The sequence below is a fragment of the Fringilla coelebs genome (assembly GCF_963513975.1).
Source record: "Fringilla coelebs genome assembly, chromosome: 32".
In the NCBI taxonomy this organism is placed as follows: domain Eukaryota; kingdom Metazoa; phylum Chordata; class Aves; order Passeriformes; family Fringillidae; genus Fringilla; species Fringilla coelebs.
This window is the reverse complement of record NC_140058.1, coordinates 98,949-119,275: the sequence shown is the minus strand read 5'-3', so window position 1 is coordinate 119,275 and position 20,327 is coordinate 98,949. Positions and strand designations below refer to the sequence as shown.

Here is a 20,327-nt window from a genome sequence, read left to right as displayed (position 1 = left end):
TCACAGGCTGGTCACCAGCTGCATCTGCCCGTCGGGCTCGGCCCCCCCCGCGCCCCCCTCGGGCCCCCCGAAGGTCTCGGGGCTGTGCCGGCGGTTGGGGGGGGGCGCGCGGGGGGGCCCCCCCAGATAAGGGGGCGCGGGGGGCGGGGGCCCCTCGGGGCTGCTGTCGGGGTAGTCCCGGGGCGGGGGTGGGTGCCGGGGGTCGCGGGGGGGGTCGGGGGGGGGCCCCAGCCCGCCCGGCCCCCCCCGCGCCAGCTCCTGGTAGAGCAGCCCCAGCTCGGGGGCGCCGGGGGGGGGCTCGGCGGGGGGCGGGGGGGGCGGCGGCGGGGGCGGCGGCGGCGGGGGGGGCCCCCCGTGCGCGGAGCCCCCTCCCCGCAGGTTGTTGTGCACCAGCTCCGAGATGATCATCTTCTCCAGCGCCGCCGCGTCCGGGGGGGCCCCCGGGCAACCCCCCCGGCCCGGGGCCACCCCCCCGGGCCCCCCCTCGGGGCCCCCCCGCAGGCTGTAGCTGTTGTTGAAGTTGCCGTTGAGGGGCAGCGGCTCCGGGGGCTCCCGGGGGGGCTCTGCGGGGTCGGGGGATGTCAGTGAGGGGAGGGGGGGTCCGTAGGGGGGTCTGGGAGGTCATTGGGGGGCTTGGGGGGTTGGGGGGGGTCTGAAGGGTCATTGGGGGGATTGGGGGGTCATTGGGGGCTTCGAGGGTCAGTGAGGGGTCTGGGGGGGTCATTGGGGGGCTTGGAGGGTCATTGGGGGGCTTGGAGGGTCAGTGAGGGGCTTGGAGTGGCGAGTCTGGGGGGGTCATTAGGGGGTGGGGGGGTCAGTGGGGGGGTCTGGGGGTGGTCATTAGGGGGCTTGGAGGGTCAGTGAGGGGTCTGAAGGGTCATTGGGGAGATTGGAGGGTCAGTTGGGGTTTGGGGGGGTCATTGGTAGGTCAGTTTGGGGTCTGGGTGGTCATTGGGGGGTCAGTGAAGGGTCTGGAGGGTCATTGGGGAGATTGGAGGGTCAGTTGGGGGGTTTGGGGGATCATTGGGTGGTCAGTTTGGGGTCTGGGTGGTCATTGGGGGGTCAGTGAGGGGTCTGGAGGGTCATTGGGGAGATTGGAGGGTCAGTTGGGGGGTTTGGGGGGGGTCATTGGGGGGCTTGGAGGGTCAGTTGGGGGGTTTGGGGGGTCATTGGGTGGTCAGTTTGGGGTCTGGGTGGTCATTGGGGGGTCAGTGAGGGGTCTGGAGGGTCATTGGGGGGCTTGAAGGGTCAGTGGGGGGGTCTGGGAGGGTCATTGGGTGGTCATTGGGGGTCTGGGTGGTCATTGGGGGGTCAGTTTGGGGTCTGGGGGGGTCATTGGGGGGTCAGTGGGGGTTCCTTGGTTGTGTCTGGGGGGTCATTGGTGGGCTAGGGGGGTCAGTGGGGGGCTCCGGGGGGGTCATTCTGTAGGGCTGGGGAGACACAGGGGGAGGTGGGGATGCTGTGAAAGGTTTGGGGGGATCTGGGGGGTTCGGGGGGGGTCTGTGGTGGGGTCTGGGGGATTGGGGCAGGGTTTGGGGCATCAGCTGAGGGATCTGGGGGCTAAGGGGGGGTTGGGGGGGTCAGTGAGTGGGGCTGGAGGGGGGTTGGGGGGGTCTGGGCGGGAGGGGGGCGTTCGGGGGGGGGTGTAGGTGGCAATGGGGGACTGGGGGGGGCACAAGGAGGGGCACGAGGGGGTCATGGGGCAGCACTTACTGGTGTCACGGAAGCTCCCTGGGGACAGAAGCAGCACTTAGGGGGGGTCCTGACCCACCCCGGACCCCCCCAATTCCCCCCAATCTGCCCCAACTCCCCATCCCCCCCATCACCCCACAGGTGGGACATTTGGGGACATTGGGGGGAATTCGGGGCGGTGTGGGGTCAGGACCCCTCTGTCCCTCTCTGTGGGGTTGTGGGGGAGTTTTGGGGGGCCCAGAAGGTGGGGGGCAGTTGCGAGGAGCAGGAAAACCCCCCCATTCCCACCCAGGGGCTGAAATTGTGGGGGATGCAGGAGGGTCCCGAGGGTTTGAGGGCAGTTTGGGGGGATCGCGGCCCCCCCAGACCCACCTGGGGCGGTGAAGGCGGGGGGGGAGGCGGGGGTGAAGCCCCCCCCCTCGGCCAGGAGGGTGTTGTAGGGGCTCGACCCCCCCCGCGGCGGCAGCACCGGGTTGGGCAGGAGGTGCGACCCTGCGGAGAGGGGGAGGGGTCACACACGGGGGGCTGGGGGGGGCTGGGGGGGGCTGGGGGTCCCTCCTGGAAGGGTCTGAGTGGAGTCTGGGGAGCGTGAGGGGTCTTTGGGAACCCCAGGACCTGTGGGGGAGCAGAGGGGTCACAGGGGATCTGGGGAGGGGGGGGTCCCAAAGGCATCCCAGAGGGGTTTGGGGGGTCCTGGGGGAGGCGTGGGGAGTCTCAGGGGTCTGAGGTGGACCCGAGGCATTTCAGGGGGTCTGGAAAGGGGCCCTGGGTGGTCCCTGGGGGTCTGAGAGGGCCCAGAGGGATATTTGGGGTCCTGTGGGGGTTTTGGGGAGGGGTCTAACCACCATTCAGGGTGGAGAATGGTCTCTGGGGGTCTCTGGGGGTCTCTGGGGGTCTCTGAGGAGGGGTCTCACTCCATTCAGGATGGAAGATGGCCTCTGGGGTTTCTGGGGAGGGGTCTCACCTCCATTCAGGGTGGAGGATGGTCTCTGGGGTCTCTGGGGTCTCTGGGGAGGGGTCTCACTCCATTGAGGGTGGAGGATGGCCTCTGGGGTCTCCGGGGGGTCTCTGGGGGTCTCTGGGGAGGGGTCTCATTCCATTCAGGGTGGAGGATGGCCTCTGGGGTCTCTGGGGGGTCTCTGGGGAGGGGTCTCACCTCTGTTCAGGGTGGAGGATGGTCTCTGGGGTCTCTGGGGGTCTCTGGGGAGGGGTCTCACTCCATTCAGGGTGGAGGGTGGCCTCTGGGGTCTCTGGGGGGTCTCTGGGGAGGGGTCTCACCTCCATCAGGGTAGGGGGGGTTCTGAGGTGTTTTTTTGGGGTGTCTCACCTCGGTTCAAGGTTGGGGTGCTGTTCAGGTCGCCCCCCATAAAACTGGACTCCGTCTGTTTCCGGACCGTGTCATTCCACATCCTCCGGATCCGGCTCTGGGGGCACAGCGGTGGGGCTGGGACCCCCAGAACCCCCCCAGAACCCACCCCAGAATCCCCCAGAATACCCCTGAGGTGTCCCCACATCCAACACCCAGAGTCTGGTGGGGTCTGAGGGAGGTTTTGGGTCCAGGGGGTTTTGGGGTAACGCAGGGTGATCTTGGGGTGCCACAGGGAGATTTGGGGGGTCTGGAGGGGGCACACCTGCATCTGGGGGGTGGTCTGGGTCTCTCATGGGGGATTTGAGGGTCTGGAGGGATTTGAGGGTGCCATGGGGAGGATCTTGGGTGTGGAGTGGGTTTGGAGGCTTTGGGCTTTCCTGGGGTTGGGGGTCTTTTGGGGGGGTTGGGGGCCTTTTGGGGGGGTTGGGGGTCCCAACCTGGGTGGTGCTGTAGTGCTGGGCATGAGTTTGGGGGTTATTTGGGGGGCTCTGAGGAGTCTGGGGTGTGTGGGACTGACAGGCAGGAGTAGAGTGATTGACAGGTGGCCTCTGTGATTGACAGGCAGGAATAAAAGTGATTGACAGGCAGGATCAGACCCTAAGAGTGATTGACAGGCCCTAAGAGTGATGAGGAAGGTGTGGCAGCCCCAGGATTAAAGTTGAGAAAAGGGAAATGTGGTGGGAAAAGTGTTTAAAGCCGGAGGGGAAAAGGGAGGGGAAAGGGGTGGGAAATGTGAGGGGGAAAGGGAAATATGAGGGGAAAACAGTGGGAAATGTGAGGGGGAAATGGACAGAAAATGTGAGGGGGGAAATTATTGTGAACCTCAGCAGGAAAAAGGGTGGGAAAGGTAAGAGAAAAAATGGCAGGAAACATGAGGGGAGAAAAAGGTGGGAAAAGTGAGGGGAAAAAAGGTGGGAAATGTGAGGGGGAAAGGGTGGGAAAAGTGAGGGGGGAAAGGGTGGGAAATGTGAGGGGACAAAGGGTGGAAAACGTGAAGGGAAAAGGGTGGGAAATTTGATGGGGGAAAAAGAGTGGGAAAAGTAAGAGAAAAAATGGTGGGAAATGTGAAGGGAGGAAAGGGAAATGTGAGAGGGAAAAGGGGGGAAAATTTAAGGGCAAAATAGTGGGAAATATGAGGGGGAAAAGGGTGGGAAATGTGAAGGGAAAAAGATGTGGGAAATGTGATGGGAAAACAGTGGGAAATGTGAGGGGAAAACAGTGGGAAATGTGAGGGGAAAACAGTGGGAAATGTGAGGGGGAAAATGGAGGGAAACATGAGGGGACAAGGGGTGGAAAACGTGAAGGGAAAGGGTGGGAAAGATAAGGGAAAGAATGGTGGGAAACGTGAGGGGAGGAAAGGGAAATGTGAGGGGGAAAAACGTGGAAAACTTAAGGGCAAAAAAGTGGGAAATATGAGGGGGGAAGGGCAGGAAATGTGAGGGAAAAACAGTGGGAAATGTGAGGGGAAAACAGTGGGAAATGTGAGGGGAAAAGGGCAGGAAATGTGAGGGGGAAACGGGGAAATATGAGGGAAAAGGGCAGGAAAAGTAGGGGGGGAAGGAAGGGAAACATGAGGGGACAAGTGGTGGAAAACGTGAAGGGAAAAGGGTGGGAAAGGTAAGGGGGAAAAGGGTGGGAAAGGTAAGGGGGGAAAAGGGTGGGAAAGGTAAGAGAAAAAATGGTGGGAAACGTGAGGGGAGGAAAGGGAAATGTGAGGGGGAAAAGGGGGGAAAACTTAAGGGCAAAAAAGTGGGAAATATGAGGGGGAAAAGGATGGGAAATGTGAAGGGAAAAGGAGCATGAAATGTGAGGTGAAATGGGCGGGAAATGTGAGGGGAAAACAGTGAGAAATGTGAGGGGAAAAGGGCAGGAAATGTGAGGGGGAAACGGGGAAATATGAGGGAAAAGGGCAGGAAAAGTAGGGGGGGAAAGGAAGGGAAACATGAGGGGACAAGTGGTGGAAAACGTGAAGGGAAAAGGGTTGGAAAGGTAAGGGGGAAAAAGGGTGGGAAATGTGAGAGGGAAAGGGGTGGAAAATTTAAGGGAAAAAAAAGTGAGAAATCTGAGGGGGGAAAGGGTGGGAAATGTGAAGGGAAAAAGACGTGGGAAAGGTAAGGGGGAAAGGCAGGAAATGTGAGGGGAAAAACAGTGGGAAATGTGAGGGAAAAAGGTCAGAAACATGAGGGGGAAACAGGGGGAAATGTGAGGGGAAAAAGCAGGAAAAGTGAGGGGGAAAGTGGAGGGAAACATGAGGGGACAAGGGGTGGAAAACGTGAAGTGAAAGGGTGGGAAACCTGAAGGGGAAAAAGGGTGGGAAAGGTAAGGGAAAAATGGTGGGAAATGTGAGGGGAGGAAAGGGTGGGAAAGGTGAGGGGGAAAGGGGTAGGAAATGTGAAGAGAATAAGAGCAGGAAATGTGAGGGGGAAAAGGGTGGAAAACTTAAATGCAAAAGAGTGGGAAATATGAGGGGGAAAAGGATGGGAAATGTGTGCGGAAAACAATGGGGAATGTGAGGGGGAAAAGGGTGGGAAACATGAGGGGGAAAGGGAAATATGAGGGGGAAACAGTGGGAAATGTGAGGGGGAAATGGGCAGAAAATGTGAGGGGGGGAAATTGTTGTGAACCTCAGCAGGAAAAAGGGTGGGAAAGGTAAGAGAAAAAATGGCAGGAAACAAGAGGGGAGAAAAAGGTGGGAAAAGTGAGTGGGAAAAGGGTGGGAAATGTGAGGGGGGAAAAGGAAGGGAAACATGAGGGGACAAAGGGTGGAAAACGTGAAGGGAAAAGGGTGGGAAATTTGATGGGGGAAAAAGAGTGGGAAAAGTAAGAGAAAAAATGGTGGGAAATGTGAGGGGAGGAAAGGGAAATGTGAGGGGGAAAAGGGGGGAAAATTTAAGGGCAAAATAGTGGGAAATATGAGGGGGAAAAGGGTGGGAAATGTGAAGGGAAAAAGATGTGGGAAATGTGACGGGAAAACAGTGGGAAATGTGAGGGGAAAACAGTGGGAAATGTGGGGAAAAGAGCAGGAAATGTGAGGGGAAAACAGTGGGAAATGTGGGGGAAAAGGGCGGGAAATGTGAGGGGAAAAGGGCGGGAAATGTGAGGGGGAAATGGGGAAATATGAGGGGGAAAGGGCAGGAAAAGTAGGGGGGGAAAGGAAGGGAAACATGAGGGGACAAGTGGTGGAAAACGTGAAGGGAAAAGGGTGGGAAACCTGAGGGGAGGAAAGAGAAGAAATGTGAGGGGGAAAAGGGTGGAAAACTTAAGGGCAAAAAAGTGGGAAATAGGAGGGGGGAAAGGGTGGGAAATGTGAAGGGAAAAGGAGCATGAAACGTGAGGTGAAACGGGCGGGAAATGTGAGGGGAAAACAGTGGGAAATGTGAGGGGAAAAAGGTGGGAAAAATGAGGGGACAAGGGGTGGAAAACGTGAAGGAAAAGGGTGGGAAAGGTAAGGGAAAGAATGGTGGGAAACGTGAGGGGAGGAAAGGGAAATGTGAGGGGAAAAACGTGGAAAATTTAAGGGCAAAAAAGTGGGAAATATGAGGGGGGAAAGGCAGGAAATGTGAGGGAAAAACAGTGGGAAATGTGAGGGGAAAAGGGCGGGAAATGTGAAGGAAATAAGAGCAGGAAGTGTGAGGTGAAAAGGGTCAGTAACGTGAGGGGGAAAGGGGAAATGTGAGGGGAAAAGGGCAGGAAAAGTAGGGGGGGAAAGGAAGGGAAACATGAGGGGACAAGTGGTGGAAAACGTGAAGGGAAAAGGGTGGGAAATTTGATGGGGGAAAAAGAGTGGGAAACGTGAGGGGAGCAAAGGGTGGGAAATGTGAGGGGGAAAGGGGTGGAAAATTTAAGGGAAAAAAAGTGAGAAATATGAGGGGGGAAAGGGTGGGAAATGTGAAGGGAAAAAGACGTGGGAAATGTGAGGGGAAAGGCAGGAAATGTGAGGGGGAAAAGGCAGGAAATGGGAAGCCAAAAAGGTGGGAAATGTGAGGGGAGAAAAAGTTGGGAAAAGTGAGAGGAAAAAGTGATGGGAAATGTGAGGGGCAAAGGGTGGGAAATGTGAAGGGAATAAGGGCAGGAAATGCGCAGTGAAAAGAGTGGGAAACAAAAGGGGAAAAGTGTTGCAAACCTGAGGGGAGAAAAAGGTGGAAAAAGTGAGTGGGAAAAGGGTGGAAAATGTGAGGGGGGAAAGGGCAGGAAAAGTGAGGCCAAAAAAGTGGGAAAAGTGAGTGGGAAAAGGGTGGAAAATGGGAATAAGAAAGGAAATGTGTGGTGAAAAGGGTGGAAAACGTGAGGTGAAAAGTGCGGGAAATGTGAGGTGGAAAAGTGTAGGAAATATGAGACAAAGAAACGTGTGAAATGTGACGGTAAAAGGGTGGAAAAAAAAAAAAGAGCTGGAATTGTGAGGGAAAGACATTGGAAAAATGAAATAGAGAAGGGTGGGAAAGGTGAGAAGAGCTGGAGATGAAAGCAAATATTAAAAAAGAGCAGGAAATGTGAAGAGAAAAAAGGGTGGGAAAGGAAAGAAAAAGTACAGGAAAAGAAAAAACAGAAAGGGTGGGAAATATGAGTAAAAAAAGCAGAAAAACCGAAAGAAAGAGGAATTGGATATCCCATAAACCCTCCCCAGTCCTATATGGGGTCTCTGGGTGGGTGTTAATGGGATTGGGGTGTCTCTGGGGGGTCTCTCTGTAATGGGATGGGGTTTCTTGGGGGGTCTAAGGGTGGGGTGTCTAGAGGATTGTCTCTGGGATTTGGGGTTTTTCAGAGCTACGGCCCCTATCTCTGTGAGAGATCCCTCAAAGACCCCCTGTCCTATCGGGGGGGGGGGGATTTTTGGGGTTTTTGGGGCTCCCCACCTGGGTGCTGCTGTAGTACCTGAGCTGGGGTTCAGGTGGAGGGTTTTGGGGTGCTTTGGGATGGTTTTGGGGTGTTTTGGGGTGTTTTGGGGTCCCCACCTGGGTGCTGCTGTAGTACTGGGGGTTGGGTTTTTGGGGTGGTTTGGGGACCCCACCTGGGTGCCACTGTAGTACCAGGGGTTGGGTTTTGGGGGTGTTTTGGGGGGGTTTGGGGTGGGTTTGGGGTGGTTTGGGGAATTTGGGGTGGTTTGGGGGTGGTTTGGGGGGTTTGGGGGTGGTTTGGGGTGGTTTTGGGGTGTTTTGGGATGTTTTTGGGGTGTTTTGGGGGTGTTTTGGGGTGGTTTTGGGGTGGTTTTGGGGGGGTTTGGAGTGTTTTGGGGTGTTTTGGGGTGGTTTTTGGGGTGGGTTTTGGGTGGTTTGGGGTGGTTTTGGGGTGTTTTGGGGTGGTTTTGGGGTGGTTTTGGGGTGGTTTTGGGGTGGTTTTGGAGTGGTTTGGGGTGTTTTTGGGTGTTTTGGGGTGTTTTTGGGGTGTTTTGGGGGTGTTTTGGGGGGGTTTGGGGTGGTTTGGGGAGGTTTTGGGGTGTTTTTGGGGTGTTTTTGGGGGGTTTGGGGTGTTTTTGGGGTGGTTTGAGGTGTTTTGGGGGTGTTTTTGGGGTGTTTTTAGGGTGTTTTTGGGGTGGTTTGGGGTGTTTTTAGGGTGGTTTTGGGGTGGTTTGGGGTGTTTTTGGGGTGGTTTGGGGTGGTTTGGGGTGGTTTGGGGTGGTTTGGGGTGTTTTTGGGGTATTTTTGGGGTGTTTTTGGGGTGGTTTGGGGTGGTTTTGGGGTGGTTTGCGGTGGTTTTGGGGTGGTTTGGGGTGGGTTTTGGGTGGTTTGGGGTGTTTTTGGGGTGTTTTGGGGGTGTTTTGGGGTGGTTGGGGTATTTTTGGGGTGTTTTTGGGGTGTTTTTGGGGTATTTTTGGGGTATTTTTGGGGTGTTTTTGGGGTGTTTTGGGGTGTTTTTAGGGTGTTTTTGGGGTGTTTTTGGGGTATTTTTGGGGTATTTTTGGGGTGTTTTTGGGGTGTTTTGGGGTGTTTTTAGGGTGTTTTTGGGGTGTTTTGGGGTATTTTTGGGGTATTTTTGGGGTGTTTTTGGGGTGTTTTGGGGTGGTTTTGGGGTATTTTTGGGGTGTTTTTGGGGTATTTTTGGGGTGTTTTTGGGGTATTTTTGGGGTGTTTTGGGGGTGTTTTGGGGTGTTTTTGGGGTCCCCACCTGGGTGCCGCTGTAGTACCGGGGGTGGGCGCGGGCAGCCGAGGGTTTGAGGGAGCCCAGGGAGGTCCCGGGGGGGCCCCTGAGGCAACACCCCGAGTGCCGCAGGCACTTACTGAGCTCCCGGTGCACCTGGGGAGCACAACGGGGACACCGTGACACACCTGGGACACCCAGGGACACACCTGGGACACACCTGGGACACACCTGGGACACACCAGGGACAGACCAGGGACACACCTGGGACACACCTGGGACACACCAGGGACACACCTGGGACACACCAGGGACACCCAGGGACACACCTGGGACACACCAGTGACACCCAGGGACACCAGGGACACACCTGGGACACACCTGGGACACACCTGGGACACACCTGGGACATACCAGGGACACCAGTGACACCAGGGACATACCAGGGACACACCAGGGACACCCAGGGACACCAGGGACACCCAGGGACACACCTGGGACACACCTGGGACACCAGGGACACCCAGGGACACACCAGGGACACACCTGAGACAGACCAGGGACAGACCAGGGACACCCAGGGACACCAGGGACACACCAGGGACACACCTGGGACACACCAGGGACACCCAGGGACACACCTGGGACACCAGGGACACCCAAGGACACCAGGGACACACCTGGGACACCAGGGACACACCAGGGACACACCAGGGACACACCAGGGACACACCTGGGACACCAGGGACACACCTGGGACACACCAGTCACACCAGGGACACACCAGGGACACCAGGGACACCCAGGGACACACCTGGGACACACCAGTCACACCAGGGACACACCAGGGACACCAGGGACACCCAGGGACACACCAGGGACACACCTGGGACACACCTGGGACACACCAGGGACACCAGGGACACACCTGGGACACACCAGGGACACCAGGGACACACCAGGGACACACCTGGGACACACCAGGGACACACCAGGGACACACCAGGGACACCAGGGACACACCAGTGACACCCAGGGACACACCAGGGACACACCTGGGACACACCTGGGACACCCAGGGACACACCAGGGACACACCTGGGACACACCTGGGACACACCTGGGACACACCAGGGACACCAGGGACACACCAGTGACACCCAGGGACACACCAGGGACACACCTGGGACACACCTGGGACACCCAGGGACACACCAGTCATACCAGTCACACACCAGTAATACCCAGTAACACCCAGTAACACCAGTGACATGCCAGTAACACACCACTAACACCCAGTAACACACCAGTAACACACCAGTAACACCAGTAACACACCAGTAACACCAGTAACATGCCAGTAACACACCAGTAACACCCAGTAACACATCAGTAACACCCAGTAACACCCAGTAACACACCAGTAACACCCAGTAACACCAGTGACATGCCAGTAACACACCAGTAGTACCCAGTAACACACCAGTAACACCAGTAACACACCAGTAGTACCCAGTAACACACCAGTAACACCAGTGACATGCCAGTAACACACCAGTAACACCCAGTAACACACCAGTAACACGCCAGTAACACCCAGTAACACGCCAGTAACACCAGTAACACCCAGTAACACACCAGTAACACCCAGTAACACACCAGTAATACCCAGTAACACACCAGTAATACCCAGTAACACAGCAGTAATACTAGTGACATGCCATTAACACACCAGTAACACCAGTAACACACCAGTAACACCAGTAACACACCAGTAACACACCAGTAACACACCAGTAACACACCAGTAACACCCAGTAACACACCAGTAACACAGCAGTAACACCCAGTAACATACCAGTAACACACCAGTAACACCAGTAACACACCAGTAACACCCAGTAACACCAGTAACATCTCAGTAACACACCAGTAATACCCAGTAACACAGCAGTAGTACCCAGTAACACACCAGTAACACCAGTGACATGCCAGTAACACACCAGCAACACCCAGTAACACACCAGTAGTGCCCAGTAGTACCCAGTAACACCCAGTAACACACCAGTAATACCCAGTAACACACCAGTAACATACCTGTTCACACCAGTGACCCCCAGTAACACACCAGTTCACACCAGTAACACACCAGTTCACCCCAGTAACCTCCCAGTGCCCCCAGTCCCAGACACTTCCTGAGCTCCTGGTGCAACTGGGTGCCCACCAGTAACAACCCAGTAACCCCCCCCCATTACTGTCCCAGTCCTTCCCAGTGCCCTTCACTCATGCTCGATGAGGACCCCAGTCCCTCCCAGTCCCTCCCAGTGCCCCCCAAATCTTCTTCTGGAGGGCACAGTGGAAGAGGAAGATGAAGGTGCCTACACAGTGTCCTCCCAGCCCCCCCATTTCTAATCTCTGCGGGTCCCACTATCTCCCAGTGCCTCCCAGTGCCTCCCAGTGCCTCCCCAGTGCCCTCTGCACCCTCTTCTGCAGGGCGCAGTGGAAGAGGAAGATGAAGGTACTCGACTGATGTCACCCCTGTGCCCTCCCAGTGTCCCTCACCCACAATTTCCATGTATCCCAGTACCTCCCAGTCCCTCCCAGTGCTCCCAGTGCCCCCCACACCTTCTTCTGCAGGGCTCAGTGGAAGAGGAAGATGAAGGTACTCAACTGATGTCTCCCCTGTGCCCTCCCAGGATCCCTCACCCACAATCTCCACGTGTCCCAGTACCTCCCAGTACCTCCCAGTGCCTCCCAGTACCTTCCAGTACCTCCCCAGTCCCTCCAGTGCCCCCACACCTTCTTCTGGAGGGCACAGTAGAAGAGGAAGATGAAGGTACTCGACTGATGTCCCCCCGTGCGCTCCCAGTGTCTCTCACCCACGATCTCCATGTATCCCAGTGCCTCCCAGTGCCCCCCAGTACTTCCCAGTACCTCCCAGTACCTCCCCAGTGCCTCCCACTGCTCTCTGCACTTCTTCTGCAGGGCTCAGTGGAAGAGGAAGATGAAGGTACTCGACTGATGTCTCCCCTGTGCCCTCCCAGGATCCCTCACCCACAATCTCCATGTACCCCAGTGCCTCTCAGTGCCTCCCCAGTGCCTCCCAGTACCTCCCCAGTCCCTCCCAGTGCCCCCACTGCTTCTTCTGGAGGGCACAGTAGAAGAGGAAGATGAAGGTACTTGACTGATGTCACCCCTGTGCCCTCCCAGTGTCCCTCACCCACAATCTCCACGTGTCCCAGTGCCTCCCAGTGCCTCCCAGTGTCTCCCAGTGCCTCCCCAGTGCCTCCCAGTCCCTCCCAGTGCCTCCTAGTACCTCCCCAGTGCCTCCCAGTGCACTCTGCACCTTCTTCTAGACGGTGCAGTAGAAGAGGAAGATGAAGGTACTTTACTGATGTCACCCCTGTGCCTCCCAGTGTCCCTCACCCATGATCTCCTCATGTCCCAGTGCCTCCCAGTGCCTCCCAGTGCTTCCCAGTACTTCCCAGTCCCTCCCAGTGCCCCCACACCTTCTTCTGGAGGGCGCAGTGGAAGAGGAAGATGAAGGTACTCGACTGATGTCTCCCCTGTGCCCTCCCAGTGTCCCTCACCCACGATCTCCACGTGTCCCAGTACCTCCCAGTACCTCCCAGTGCCTCCCAGTGCCTCCCCAGTGCCTCCCCAGTGCCTCCCAGTGCCTCCCCAGTGCCTCCCAGTGCCTCCCAGTGCCTCCCCAGTCCCTCCCCAGTGCCTCCCCAGTCCCTCCAGTGCCCCCACACCTTCTTCTGGAGGGCGCAGTGGAAGAGGAAGATGAAGGTGCCCTGCAGGGCGTTGCAGGCCGTGAACAGCGACGCCGTCAGCACGGACTCGCGGGTGACGAAGAGGAGGCCGAAGGCCCAGGTGAGCCCCAGCAGCAGCAGCAGCGCGATGGCCCCCAGAGCCCACGACCTGCGGGGCACCCCGGTCAGCTGGGGGCACTGGGAGGGACTGGGAGGGACTGGGAGGGGAGTGGGGAGCAGTGGGGCACCCAGAGATCCTGAATGAGGGGACTGGGATGGACTGGGAGGGACTGGGAGGGACTGGGGAGCACTGGGAGGGGAGTGGGGAGCAGTGGGGCACCCAGAGATCCTGAATGAGGGGACTGGGAGGGCATTGGAAGGCACTGGGAACAACTGGGAGGGACTGGAGGGTACTGGGAGACACTGGGGGCACTGGGAGGGTGCTGGGAGGGACTGGAGGGCAGTGGCTGGGAACTGGGGGGACACTGGGAGGGACTGGAGGGCAGTGGCTGGGAACTGGGGGGACACTGGGAGGGACTGGAGGGCAGTGGCTGAGCACTGGGAAGGACTGGGAAGGACTGGGAGGGTACTGGGATCCCCAGCACCCACAGCAGGGAGCTCTAGGGGAGCTGGGCCCCGTTTTGGGGTCCCTCCCTGCCCTGTTTGGGGTCCTGTTTAGGATGCCCCCATTCAGGGGTCTCAAACAGGCTCCCCCTGTTTGGGATCTCATTTGGGGTCCCCCCATTTTTGGGTGCTATAGGGGGTCCCATCTGGGGTGCCTCCCATCTTTGCAGGTCCCCCCAGTTTGGGGGTCCCATTTGGGGTCCATCGCCCCCCGTTTGGAGACTCCCCCAGTTCAGGGGTCCCATTTGGGGTCCCCCTTTGGGGTCCCATTTGGGGTCCATTCTCTCCCCTGTTTGGAGTCCCCCCCAGCTTGGGGGTCCCGTTTGGGGTCCCCCCTCCCTGTGGGGTCCCGTTTGGGGTCCCCCACCTGATGCTGTCCAGGCGGCTGGAGTCGGGTTTGAGGGCGGCCGAGCTGCGCAGCATCTTGTGCAGGGTCACCAGCAGGAACACCAGCGTCACCTGCGGGGGCCCAGGTGAGACACAGGGGACCCAGAGCCGGGGGGCACCCAGAGCCAGGGGGAACCCAGAGCCAGGGGGGGCACCCAGAGCCAGGGGGGGACCCAGAGACAGGGGGGGACCCACCCAGAGCCAGGGGGGGACCCAGAGCCAAGGGGGACCCACCCAGAGCCAGGGGGGGACCCAGAGACATGGGGGGACCCAGAGACATGGGGGGACCCAGAGACAGGGGGGACCCACCCTGAGACACAGGGGGGGACCCAGAGCCAGGGGGGACCCAGAGCCAGGGGGGGACCCAGAGCCAGGGGGGACCCAGAGCCAGGGGGGACCCAGAGTCAAGGGGGACCCACCCTGAGACACGGGGGGACCCACCCTGAGACACGGGGGGACCCAGAGCCAAGGGGGACCCAGAGCCAGGGGGGGGCCCAGAGCCAGGGGGAGACCCAGAGCCAAGGGGGACCCACCCTGAGACACGGGGGGACCCCAGACCCACTGCAGGACCTGTCCTGAGACACGGCAACACCCCAGAGCCATTGTGGGACCCCACAGCTCCCCCATGGCATGACCCCCACACCCCTGGGGTTGCCCCTGCCCCCCAGATGAGGAGGAGGAGGATGAGGAAGGCCCACCCCCAGACCTCCCAGACCCCTGAGGTCCCCCAGGCCCTCTCAGGCCCCCATATGAGGATGAGGAAGGTCCATCCCCAGACCCCCCTCAAGCCCCCCGAGCCCCCCATCCCCCCATTTGAGCATGACAAAGATTGATCTCTGGTCCCCCAGCCCCCCCTTACGAGGATGACAAAGGCCACGGGCCCGATGAAGCTCCAGATGAAATAATTGTCCACCCGCAGCCAGCACCTGCCAGGGGCGGGGCGTCATCGGGACACGCCCACCACGTGAGGACGTGCCCCCCCACTGGGTGAGACCACACCCCCATGGATCAGACCCCACCCCCACTGACAAAGCCCCTCCCCCAGAGCCCCTCTCCACACCTGGTGACTCCCACAGCAGCGCCTGTGGCTCTACCCCGCTTCAAGCCACGCCCCCTGATTCAGGCCACGCCCCCAGCCCATCTATCCATACCTCTCACTCCCAATGGGGAAGTCCTGCCCCCAGCCCGAGCCACACCTCCAAAATCAGGCCACGCCCCCAGCCCTTCCATTCACACCCGGTCACTCCCAATGGGAGAAGCTCCAGCTCCACCCTGGTCACACCCCAGCCCCACTCCGGCCACACCCCGGCCACACCCAAGCCATGTCCTGGCCACACCCAGCCCTGCCCCGGCCACACCCAAGTCATGTCCTGGTCACACCCAGCCCCACTCCGGCCACACCCAAGCCATGTCCTGGCCCCACCCAGCCCTGCCCTGGCCACACCCAAGCCATGTCCTGGCCACACCCAGCCCCGCTCCAGCCACACCCAAGCCATGTCCTGGCCACACCCAGCCCTGCCCCAGCCACACCCAAGCCATGTCCTGGCCCCACCCAGCTCCGCCCCAGCCACACCCAAGCCATGTCCTGGCCACACCCAGCCCCGCTCCACCCCGCCCCGGCCACACCCAGCCCCACCCCAGCCACACCCAAGCCCTGTCCTGGCCCCACCCAGCCCCGCCCCAGCCCCGCCTTGGCCACACCCAAGCCATGTCCTGGCCACACCCAGCCCCACCCAAGCCATGTCCTGCCCCACCCAGCCCCACCCCAGCCCCGCCTCAGCCACACCCAAGCTGTGTCCTGGCCACACCCAGCCCCACCCAAGCCATGTCCTGCCCCACCCAGCCCCACCCCAGCCCCACCCCAGCCTCACCCCAGCCCCGCCTCAGCCACACCCAAGCCCTGTCCTGACCACACCCAGCCCTGCCCCAGCCACACCTAAGCCATGTCCTGGCCACACCCAGCCCCGCCCCAGCCCCAGCCAAGCCCCATCCTGGCCCCACCCAGCCCAGCCCCGCCCCAGCCCCACCCAAGCCCCGCCCTGGCCACACCCAGCCCCGCCCCAGCCCCACCCAAGCCCCGTCCCGGCCCCACCCCGCCCCACCCCGCCCCGCCCCGCCCGCCGCTCACGCCTGGTCGGTGCCGTAGCTGCGGTGGTCCACGGCGGCGGCCACGGCCACCACGACGGCGGGGAAGAAGTAGCCGCCCGCGTAGTAGTACTTGCGGCGGGCGGGGTCGCTGTCGAACACCTCGAGCAGCAGCAGGTACAGGTGAACCCCCTCCAGGCACAGCCACGAGAAGGACGCCAGGAAGAAATAGTGCAGCAGCACGGCAAAGATGGGACAGGCCACCTGCGGGGATGGGGACATGTGGGGACATGTGGGGACATGTGGGGACATGTGGGGACAGCGTGGGGACAGGGAATGCACAAAGGTGAGACAGGGAGAGGGACAGGGAGCAGCCAAAGATGGGACAGGCCACCTGCGGGGATGGGGACATGTGGGGACACAGGGGGGACAGGGAATGCCCAAAGGTGGGACAGGGACAGGGAGAGGGACAGGGAGCAGCCAAAGATGGGACAGGCCACCTGCGGGGATGGGGACATGTGGGGACATGTGGGGACAGCGTGGGGACAGGGAATGCCCAAAGCAGGACAGGGACAGGGACAGGGAGCAGCCAAAGATGGGACAGGCCACCTGCGGGGATGGGGACATGTGGGGACAGTGTTGGGACAGGGAATGCCCAAAGCAGGACAGGGACAGGGACTGTGGGGACAGGGACAGGGGCTGCCCAAAGGTGGGACAGGCCACATGCAGGGATGGGGACATGTGGGGACGGCGTGGGGATGGCATGGGGACAGGGAATGTGCAAAGGTGGGACAGGGACAGGGACAGGGACAGGGACAGGGACAGGGACAGGGATAGGGACAGGGACGGGGACAGGGACGGGGACAGGGACAGGGACAGGGACAGGGACAGCCAGAGGGGTGCTATGGGGGGTCCCTCAGGAGTCCCAGATGTGCCACGGAGTGTCCTGGGATGTCCCTGCTGTGTCATGGGATGTCCCTTGGGGATCCCCGGTGTCACAGGGGTGCAATGGGACATTCCAGGGGTCTCAGGGCTGTTCTGGGATGTGCCAGGTGTGCCATGGGCAGCCCCAGGTGTGATGTGGGATGTCCCAGGTGTGCCATGGGGTGCCCCAGGTGTGCCATGGGCAGCCCCAGGTGTGATATGGGATGTCCCAGGTGTGCCATGGGCAGCCCCAGGGGTGCTGTGAGGGTCCCATGGTGCCACAGGTGGTCCCTTGGGGGTTTCAGAGGTGTCCTGGACAGTCCCAGGTGTGCCATGAGGTGTCCCAGGTGTGCCAGGGATTGTCCCTCAGGGGTCCCAGGTGTGCCACAGGCTGTCCTTCAGGGGTCCCTTTATTCACGGGCTGTCCCTTGGGAACCCCAGGTGTGCCAGGCATTGTTCCTCAAAGGTCCCAGGTGTGCCATGAGGGGTCCCAAGTGTGCCATGAGGGGTCCCAGGTGTGCCATGAGAGGTCCCAGGTGTGCCATGAAGGATCCCAGGTGTGCCATGAAGGATCCCAGGTGTACCATGAGGGGTCCCAAGTGTGCCATGAGGGGTCCCAGGTGTGCCATGAGGGGTCCCAGCATGCCATGAGCTGTCCCCCAGAGCCCCAGGTGTGCCATGAGGGGTCCCAGGTGTGCCATGAGGGATCCCCAGGTGTGCCATGAGGGGTCCCAGGTGTGCCATGAGGGGTCCCAGGTGTGCCATGAAGGATCCCAGGTGTGCCATGAAGGATCCCAGATGTGCCATGAAGGATCCCAGATGTGCCATGAAGGATCCCAGGTGTGCCATGAAGGATCCCAAGTGTGCCATGAGGGGTCCCAGGTGTGCCACAGGGATCCCAGGTGTGCCACAGGGGTCCCAGGTGTGCCATGAAGGGTCCCAGGTGTGCCATGAAGGATCCCAGGTGTGCCATGAGGGGTCCCAGGTGTGCCATGAAGGATCCCAGGTGTGCCATGAAGGGTCCCAGGTGTGCCATGAGGGGTCCCAGGTGTGCCATGAGGGTCCCAGGTGTGCCATGGGGTGCCCCAGGTGTGCCATGAAGGATCCCAGGTGTGCCATGAGGGGTCCCAGGTGTGCCATGAAGGATCCCAGGTGTGCCATGAGGGGTCCCAGGTGTGCCATGAGGGGTCCCAGGTGTGCCATGAAGGATCCCAGGTGTGCCATGAAGGGTCCCAGGTGTGCCACAGGGGTCCCAGGTGTGCCATGAGGGGTCCCAGTTGTGCCCTGAGGGGTCCCAGGTGTGCCACAGGGGTCCCAGGTGTGCCATGGGGTGTCCCAGGTGTGCCACAGGGGTCCCAGGGATGCCATGAGGGGTCCGAGGTGTGCCACAGGGGTCCCAGGTGTACCATGAGGGGTCCCAGGTGTGCCATGAGGGGTCCCAGGTGTGCCATGAGGGGTCCCAGCATGCCATGAGCTGTCCCCCAGAGCCCCAGGTGTGCCACGGGGTGCCCCAGGTGTGCCATGGGGTGCCCAAGGTGTGCCATGGGGCGCCCCAGGTGTGCCATGGGGTGCCCCAGGTGCGGCACGGGGTGCCCAAGGTGTGCCATGGGGTGCCCCAGGTGCGGCACGGGGTGCCCCAGGTGTGCCAGCCGCACCTGGTACTGCGTCTTGTCGATGCCCACGAGGAAGAGCAGCTCGGCGAGGAAGAGGCTGATGCAGAGGTTCTTGTGGATGGTGGTGCGCTCCGAGGGCAGCCCCCGCAGGCAGCAGAAGGCCGAGATGGACAGGCCCAGGCACAGCAGGGCCACCAGGATCCCCGCCCAGGTGATCACCGACAGCAGCACCTCGTTCAGCCGCCCCGGGAACTGCGGGGAAAATGGGGGGAAATGGGAATTCTGGGCATTTTAGGGAGTGTTTGGGGTCATCTGGATCCATGGGCAGGGACAGTGACCACCAGAGCGGACATGGGTGCCACCAGGAGGGGACAGGGGCCACCAGGATCCCCGCCCAGGTGATCACCGACAGCAGCACCTCGTTCAGCCGCCCCGGGAACTGCGGGGAACGGGGGAAAATGGGAATTCTGGGCATTTTAGGGAGTGTTTGGGGTCATCTGGATCCATGGGCAGGGACAGGGGGCACCAGGAGGGGACACCGGCCACCAGGATGGGACAGGGGCCATCAGAATGGGACAGGGGCCACTAGGAGGGGACAGGGGGCACCAGGAGGGGACACCGGCCACCAGGATGGGACAGGGGCCACCAGGAGGGGACAGGGGCCATCAAGAGGGGACAGGGGCCACCAGGATGGGACAGAGGCCATCAGGAGGGGACAGGGGCCACCAGGAGGGGACAGGGGCCATCAGGAGGGGACAATGGCCACCAGGAGGGGACAAGGGCCATCAAGAGGGGACCGGGGCCACCAGGAAGGGACAGGGGCCACCAGGAGGGGACAGGGGCACCAGGATGGGGACAGGGGCCACCAAGATGAGACAGGGGCCACCAGGAGGGGACAGGGGCCACCAGGATGGGACAGGGACCACCAGGAGGGGACAGGGGCCACCAGGATCCCCGCCCAGGTGATCACTGACAGCAGCACCTCGTTCAGCCGCCCCGGGAACTGCGGGCAACGGGGGGAAAATGGGAATTCCGGGGGGACTGGGGGTCATGGGATCCAGTCACGGTCATGGGCAGGGACAGTGACCACCAGAGCGGACATGGGCGCCACCAGGATGGGACAGGGGCCACCAGGAGGGGACAAGGGCCATCAAGAGGGGACAAGGGCCATCAAGAGGGGACAGGGGGCACCAGGATGGGACAGGGGCCACCAGGAGGGGACAGGGGCCACCAGGATGGGACAATGGCCACCAGGAGGGGACAAGGGCGATCAAGAGGGGACAGGGGCCACCAGGAAGGGACAGGGGCCACCAGGAGGGGACAAGGGCCATCAAGAGGGGACAGGGGCCACCAGGATGGGACAGGGGCCACCAGGATGGGACAGGGGCCAACAGGAGGGGACAATGGCCACCAGGAGGGGACAGGGGCCAACAGGAGGGGACAGGGGCCAACAGGAGGGGACAGGGGCCACCAGGATGGGACAGGGGCCAACAGGAGGGGACAATGGCCACCAGGAGGGGACAGGGGCCAACAGGAGGGGACAGGGGCCAACAGGAGGGGACAATGGCCACCAGGAGGGGACAGGGGCCAACAGGAGGGGACAGGGGCCAACAGGAGGGGACAATGGCCACCAGGAGGGGACAGGGGCCAACAGGAGGGGACAGGGGCCACCAGGATCCCCAGCCAGGTGGTCCCAGGAGTGTCACAGCTATCTCAGGTGTGCCCAGGTATGTCCCAGGTGTGTCACGGTCTGTGTCTGGGGGAAGTTGGGTGTGTGCATCACATGTCCCAGGTGTGCTC

General features: G+C 60.7%; 1 protein-coding gene across 1 annotated transcript in view; it reads right to left on the bottom strand.

Moving 5' to 3' along the window:
- Positions 1-20,327, bottom strand: part of LOC311164381 (adhesion G protein-coupled receptor L1-like) — a gene marked incomplete at both ends in the record, with an annotated part of 38,133 nt that continues 17,806 nt past the window's right edge. Inside the window, 9 exons of the mRNA XM_084223820.1 lie at positions 1-563; positions 2,065-2,184; positions 3,020-3,116; positions 9,164-9,292; positions 12,895-13,063; positions 13,886-13,977; positions 14,765-14,831; positions 16,034-16,254; positions 18,570-18,779. Of these exons, the coding sequence (XP_084079946.1) occupies positions 1-563; positions 2,065-2,184; positions 3,020-3,116; positions 9,164-9,292; positions 12,895-13,063; positions 13,886-13,977; positions 14,765-14,831; positions 16,034-16,254; positions 18,570-18,779 (1,668 nt within the window). The remainder of the gene's footprint in view (positions 564-2,064; positions 2,185-3,019; positions 3,117-9,163; positions 9,293-12,894; positions 13,064-13,885; positions 13,978-14,764; positions 14,832-16,033; positions 16,255-18,569; positions 18,780-20,327) is intronic.